Source organism: Halyomorpha halys, unplaced genomic scaffold (genome assembly GCF_000696795.3).
Source record: "Halyomorpha halys isolate HHAL.00 unplaced genomic scaffold, Hhal_1.1 Scaffold47.1, whole genome shotgun sequence".
NCBI lineage: Eukaryota > Metazoa > Arthropoda > Insecta > Hemiptera > Pentatomidae > Halyomorpha > Halyomorpha halys.
This window is the reverse complement of record NW_027114806.1, coordinates 2117146-2125108: the sequence shown is the minus strand read 5'-3', so window position 1 is coordinate 2125108 and position 7963 is coordinate 2117146. Positions and strand designations below refer to the sequence as shown.

Below are 7963 nucleotides of genomic sequence, written 5' to 3'. Positions count from 1 at the left end.
TATTTATTGTTATTTACAACAGCATAAAAATATATACAACACGTTAATTTGCTGTAAGTGATATAATGACATGATATAAACATGTGGAGAATCTACTCATTAATAGAGGAATAGATCTCGAGGTCATCTTCTTTTTCAGACGCCTAGGAGGATTATTAGGTAATGAAGGAGAAACCAGGTTAGAAAGAAGTGGGGTTGAATGGTTGGGAAGTTTATCATAGTAGAAATGGTATCTGGTTCTAGCCAAATATGAGGTTCTGATGAATCACTTGATTTGTGACGAATTAAGGTACATTAAGGATTCTGGACTGTAAGGATTGGATTTGTCTAGTATTGAATAGGCCGTTTGTCTAGTAAATGTTGTAATAGTCGGAATCGATGTGCAGTTTCCGGTCTTTTCAGTCTTGTACGAAGATTCCATGTCAGTCGTCTGTCTAGATGTAGTCCTAAGTAACGGATCTGTCCAACAGAAATAAGTGGGGTATTATTAAAGGCCACTGTGGGGCAGGAGGTCATGGGTTTACGACGAAGGGTACTGGTACTGGTATTTGGCGGGGGAACAAGTCCGGCAAGTGCCGCCGCGTACTAACCAAGCTGAGAGTGTCAAGATTCAATCCTCTGAACCGCCGAAAAATGAATGCTAACTGCCCCAGGTGGGAATCGAACCCACAACGTTCCAAACAGAGCACAATGGGACTTGCGCCTGAACCCTAACGACTGTCACGTCCCTGACGAAGGGTAAATGTGATTTGGTGAGATTTATTAAAAATCAATTTATGTTTGCAAATATCAAGAAAACTACTAGATAGTGAATTTATTGTGGGAAATCTATATCTCAGGAATCATAAAGATGTCTATCACCACTAAAATTAAAGCCAGTTTAATGTGCTATAATGTAGTTCATTACGTTTATCTTCGTAGTAGCAGTAGGAGTTTCCATGATATTTAGATTAACTACACTATCAACTATCATATTAACAAACTATTTATTTATAGTGATGAATGTGTTTTAATGTAAATACAGTTGTAAATTGCAATAAATAAATAGAAAAAAAAAGATCGTACATTGTAGATGAGTAGTAATAAAAGAGAAAAATATGATAAAATCTAAAGAACATTATTTGTAAGTATTATAAGGTGAAGATAAAATAAAAAAAATTATTGTATATATGTATATATAGTTGACCGTAAAAATTGATATATAAGAAGATTGTCAGGGTTGCGGTCAGATACAAAATATATAATGATAAGAATAAAAATACAAAGATAAGAATAAAAATATGTAACAAAGGCAAGAGTAAAATTTGTTTATAAAAATACGTAAAATATAGTTTAAAAAAAAAAAGTACAGGAGATGTACATAAAACAAAAAATACGCGGAAGGGAAAAAAATAGAGATTAAATAAACGTCATAAAAGAATAATTATAAATAAATAAGTAATAATAAAGATATAAAATGATAATAAATAAGCAAAGATTGTATCTTTTTAGCCTTGATGAAGCCCTGCAAAGTGAGGCGAAACGTCGGAAAATAAATAGTTGTAAACATTTTGTCTCCTCTTTTGACCGCAACCCTGACTATCTTCTTATATATAAAAAAATTATTGTTTTAAATAGTATTTAAAAGTGATAATGAAAATAGAAAAACTTGTTCCACAATAGTTCAGAAATGGAGTAAGTCTAAGAAAGCAAGAAACAACTGTAATAGTATATGAAAATAGGTAAATAAGAGCAAAAAATTAGAGTGTACAAGGGAGGGGGGAATAGTCTAGTCACTGTTTCTGTGTTTGATGCGTCTGTACGTGAGGGAAATAACATCTTTTGTTATTAATTTTGTAGTTATAAGTTTTTCTTCAAGCTTTTTTTTTTTTTATATGATTTTTTATTTTCTCTGTATATTTATTCTAATGTTCTGTCATATCTAACAATGTTTGTATCTTGTTTTCATTTAGCCCTGACTAAGCCCTACAAAGTGGGGCGAAACATTGATTGACAATAAATAGATTCGGTACCTTTATTGACCGCCATTTTCCTAAATTGTTTTTTCATTTTCATTATAAATCGTACTTTAGACATTTTTCAGTATAAACGTAAATTCCTTAAATAGGCAATATGCTTCAGAAAAGGAAAACAACAAGCCATCATATTTATATTGTTTTATATATCTGTACCTCGGAGGGATACAACACTATGTCCATTTTTTTCCATATTGACTTTATTACAGAGTTAAAATCAGCTTTTCCTCATATTTCTTAGAGGAATAGAGCACTATGTCCAACACCAGTTAGAACCAGATATAGCATGTTTTAAAACAACACCAAGTCCACTTTCATTTAGAGGGATAGAACACCTTGGTGTTTTATCCTTCTGAAGCATGTGAATTACTACTGGACATAGTGTTGTATCCCTCCGAGGTACAGATATGTACTTATTATCTTTTAACTATTTTTTTTTTGTTTTAGGGGTTTGGGAAAAGAAAAAAAAACTCAAGTTGAGAAGTTAGAGGTTAAATCCGAGGAACACATCTCCGAAATTCCACAATACTGTTGATATAGGCATTAGACAGAAGTAATTGCAATGCACCTAACCTAATTTAGTAATATCTCTATATTTTAACAAAGAACTTGAAATAGCCTAAAATTTATCTAACATAATTATAATATTGAATTATTAGTTTTCTAGAACTTTATACATAAGTTCAACTTTAGTGCTTCTCTAATAATGGACACGCCTACGAACGTAGTTGCCGAAAAAGGGAAGGATCCGGTACCAACCTCTATACCAGAGGAAACTTCTTTCATTTCCGACCTCGAGAGAGGAGAAGGTGAGCATGAAGGTATAGGAATACGAGAAAGTGGACATGGGTTTCTTTACCACCTCAAACTGTGCATGTTATGTCTACTCCGATCTATGCAGATAAAAGATGAAAGCTGCACATTCCACATGACTGCGGAACATAAGAGATTGAACCCATTCGATGATATCATCCTCATGTTTACATTTGCCGGGGTGAGGGAGTACCATTTAGTACAAGTCAAACACGGACAACTTCTCGATGAGAAAAAAATTATATCGAAAGATTTTCTAAAAGAAAAGTTCAACAACTGGGGAAGTCAGTTCACACTTCAGAAATACTTCAGCGGCTATTGTAAACTAAAAAAATTACCAGAATTTTCGTCCGTTTCGACTTATTTCATAGTATGTACAAATATCGATTTAGATTTTGAAGATTTACAAAAGCATTGCGTCTCCATTAAGCCTTGCGAAAATCCCCATTTTAATGAGATAATAAAAGAGAGTAAAGGAAAGTTATACAGGTTTGCATCCAAAGGAAAATCCGTCATATACAGAGCTTTAGCAGGAAAAGATAGTTGTGACGATGATATTAACAATTTCATCAAAGATTTCATATTAGCTGTGAAACTTCCAAACGAGCAAGATTTGGGTACGATAATAAAAAAGGAAATGGGGGCCATGTTCGATTCCATTGACCCAGCTTTGGTTGCTCCTCAATTCCAAGACAGGCTCTTAGATTGGTTAAAGCAGAGGAAGGGAAAGTGGTTAAATCGGCAAGATGTGAGTGCTTTTACCAAAGAGATGGTAGATGAAATCAACTCTCTCCCTTCTAAAGGTCTGGACATATCTTATAAATTGAAAAAAATCGATACTCTTATATCTGAGGAACATTTGATCAAGTATCGTTCGAAAATAGAAGATTTTCTTCAAGGAGACGGACACTTACTTCAAATAATAAACAAAACCAGTAGCTACCTCAGCCTTTTAAAAATTAACCAAATTTTAAAAGATTGTAAAATAATCAAAGAATGGGAAACGAATTCGAAGAATGTCGTCCTTTATATTAAATTTAAATCATTTTCTTCAAAAGAATCGAGAAGTCATCTACAGAGTGCGTTTAGCAATGAAAACAATTACAAACTTATGTTAATTTACTGTAAGAAAAAAGACAAATTATCGCGTAGTTTTAATTATTTACACAAAGCGGCCAAGATGTGTTCTAAAATGAAGAAAAAAATTATTTTAATAACTGAGAAAGAGATAGATGTAGAAGAGCTCGAAGAAGAAATACCGAATTTGAAGGTAACTCAAGAAAAAGATAATGCTTTCACATTCCTTCAACTGACCTCTGAAAGTAAAGAAAGTCTCTTGTCTAAGAAATTAATATCTTTCCAGGGAAATGTTGACAAAGTGAGCCTATCTTCATTACTTGTAGCAGAAGAGATAGAAAGCCAAATGGAGTCAACGGATAAATTGAAAGAGATAATAGACTGCGACGTTTTGGTTCGACTCATAAAAGGTAAAGATTTGAAAGTAGGAAATTTCGTAGAAGAAACGAAGGTTCTGAGCGATATTTATCTTGATCGCCACTTGAAAAATGTCGAATCATCTAACGTCATTCACGAAAAGGATCTATTGAACGTGTCCAACCAAGTTGTCATTATCATCGACGAAGCAGGATCAGGCAAGAGCACTTTACTTAACAGCCTAATAAAAACTCTCAAGGACACAAAACCCAATCTATGGATTTGCAGGATAAATTTGATTAATTACGCAGAAATATTCAACAGAGAACTGGAAATGAGAAAGGAAAGGAAACATAGTTACAGCAGTAGTGAAAAAGACAATACAATGAATTTTTTTATCGACACTTTACTCGATTCAAACGTGCAGACAAAACTTGAATCGCCTTTTGAAAAGAACCTTCTCAGAATCGCTATGCAGGGCTATATGAAATTATTTTTAATTTTCGATGGTTTCGATGAAATATGTCCGAATTATAAGGATGTCGTATTAGACCTGTTGATATCTTTACTCGAAACAAAATTTGAAAAGCTGTATGTTACCTCTAGGCGGAACGAAAATACGTGTCCAATAGAAATACCAAAAGCTTCTTATTTGAAAACTGTCCCTCTTTCGGAAGAAGAGCAAACAAAGTTTTTAGTTGACTATTGGGCAAAGGAAGCTAGTGTAGAGGATGCAATAAGGCTAAAAAAACTCGGAGAGATTGCAACAAGGTGTCAATGGAAAGTCGGTATAACTATATTAGAGAACCCATTGATACTTTTTTTGGCTGCGGAATATTTAGAAGACACTGTCACTAGTTTTTGTAATGAACCAGATGAGGACTTAGAATTAGATGTTCGGCACCTAGTGGCATTGAGGAACCGAAAACGCAAATTAAATTTTATAGAGTTGTGTAAGTGCTTCATTGAGAAAAAAATTAGGATTTACCAAATAGATAAAAGCAAACAGTCATTAGGAAACATAAGCTCTGATAACAAACACAGCTATTTCATAAAGGCAGTGCAAAACGTCCACACTTACTTAGCCTTAGTTGCTATTTTCGGAAAAATAAGTGCTACGGAATTGAACAAAGAAAAGCCTAATATTGACGAGTACATCAGAATAGAACTACCGAAAATAGGTTTAGTTTACGAACAAGGAACAACTTTTATATTCGTTCACAAGACGTTCACAGACTTCTTCGTGAGCGAGTTCATTCGGAGTCATCCTCACAGATGTGGAACGGTAATGGAGACCTTCCTCAAAGATCTACCATATTCATGGTGGGATGTAGTTTTCGAATACATTACGGATGGTTGGTTTGATTGTTCTAAGATAAATCGGGATTCTATCAATAGAATTAAGTATATCCTTACTTACATAGCTTTGGTAAGAAGATTCCGGAGACAGACGACGATAGAGCTGACGGGAGATGAAAGACCGCAGATCGACGATGATCTGAAGAGCAACCTCCTCTCCTTAGGACTAGTGAAAGAAGGGCGTCACAAAGCACGCTACTGGAGAGGATTTACGTTCGTTTACTGGAGGATGGCAGATTACTTCGTCAAAAATTTCATCGACGTACACCGTGCCGAAGCTCTCACAGTTTCTAATTATCATCATGCCGATCGTATGGAACGATATTTTAAGTGGGATGAGTAAGGTAAATGTTTACCTCAGCTCTCCCAAAATGGCGGATTTGTTCGGGTGCACTAATATGCTAGTTGTTGTAACCTACCCAAAGTCGTCCATAGACGGCTCGGTTCGGAACTGACAGTACACTCTTGTCTCAAAAAAATAGACCTCCGCCATTTTGGGGGAGGAGGTAAACATTTACCAACTATGTATAATTACTAATCAAAATTGATGAGTCTGCCAAGTATACGTAGGGGGAATAAAAAATGGCGGCTGTTTCAAAACGTTAAAAACAATTAATTCTTCATCTTTACAACTACCAACAACAATAGAAAATCTAAGAGAGCATCATTTAAAGTAGAGTAAATTTCCTAAAATGTAAGCCCTAATAGATCTATTTATTTTCAATAGTTTTCGAGATATAGTTTTTGCTCCAGGTAACCTACAGCAACCAAAAGGTTGAATTGGAAAGGCTGCCATATATAAGATTAGTAGCGCCCCATGTGGCCAACAGCCAAATCTCACCTCCTCCAGCACCCTGGGTGGCAAGAGAAGTGACCAGGCTAAGAGAGAGAGCCATCTTGTTTTGGTATTTTGCCAACTCAGTGTTTTCCTTTTCTCTTTTTCTTCATCTTCGGTAATGAAACTAAGTGAGTAGAGAGACTTGAAGGTGCCCTCCCTCCGGAGCAGAGGAGAGAGAGAGGGATCAAGAAAAATGAGGATTCCAGAGATAAGGAGGGAGAAGCCAGAGAATGGAGTAAGTCCACCAAATGCAACAACTAACATCTACATCATCACCAACTACCTCATTACATCTACAGTTTTCCATAGCTCAGTCATTCAAAATTTATTAACCCATCTAATCATAAATGTTTCTTTCGGCCACCCCTACACCACTTGTAATTAATATAATAGAGTTTAATTATCATTCAATCATGTTTCATTTTTCATTTATATACAGTCCTCTCATACCCAACCAAATGTGAAGTGTGTCTGGCAATTAAGTTGAAGGCATACTTCATACAGCTTTTTAAAAAACAACATTTCACAAAAATCTATGAAACGTATTGAAATATGAGTAGTTAGTGAGTTTATTTTGAGAAATCTATAGCTCAGGAACTATGTGACGTACATATGTCTATAAGCACTCAAATTAATGCTAGTTTAATGTACTACCAAGTAGTTACATATTTAAATTTATGTTTAAGATAATAAGCTTTGTATCTATTGTAAATAAAAATGTACAAGGCAGGAAAGAAATACAGGATAAGTAGTTTACTCATTTTCCTCGGAATGACAACGATACCTTTTGATTATAATTTAAAAATCATATTTCTGCAATAGTTGAAAAGGCCAATAAGATTCTTGTTTTTATTAATAAAACCAAACTTAATTTCAAATCTACATACCTTCTACTACAATTGTATTCCTCCATGGTTCATCCAATTTAGAATATTTCTTTGTTGTTCAGATTCCATATCAGAAAACTAATATTGATGCATGTATACAAATAAGTTTCCTACATCTTCTTTGGTTTCAGGAAAAAGGTACCTTTGGTTAAACAGCATATGACTCTGCTTGAAATGAATGATCTTGATAAACTTTCAACCCAAAGATTAAATTGTGATATAATTTTTTTAATAAACTTCTACATAATTTTATTGATTGTCCAGATCTCCAATATTTTGATTTGAAGCATCTCCTCATCTAACTAGCTAACGTTTGACTTTTGTTAAAAAGGGTTCCAGAAAAAATTACTTTTTTCAAATGTACCAAGAATGTTGCACAGTGTCACCTCATTGTCAAATAATGATGCTGATTTGTTTCATTTGAGTTTATATCATCCGAAAAATAAAGTTAAAATTAATCAAACAACTAGGGATTATCTAAACTTTTTACTCTTGTTTCTAAGTACCTTTTTATATCATATTTATGTATTTGTATTTATATTAATGTAAACAAGTTGCATGTATTTGTATTTATATCAATGTAAACAAGTTGTATGTATTTGTATTTATATTAATGT

At 34.0% G+C, this 7963-nt stretch overlaps 1 protein-coding gene across 2 annotated transcripts in view; it reads left to right on the top strand.

Moving 5' to 3' along the window:
• LOC106689850 (uncharacterized) overlaps positions 1-7957 on the top strand; it is a 15291-nt gene extending 7334 nt beyond the window's left edge. For both annotated transcript variants that reach the window (XM_014435048.2, XM_014435040.2), the window contains one exon: positions 2463-7957. In XM_014435048.2, the coding sequence (XP_014290534.1) occupies positions 2722-5964 (3243 nt within the window). In that variant the 5' untranslated portion in view covers positions 2463-2721 and the 3' untranslated portion in view covers positions 5965-7957. The remainder of the gene's footprint in view (positions 1-2462) is intronic.
• Positions 7958-7963: the final 6 nt, after the last annotated feature.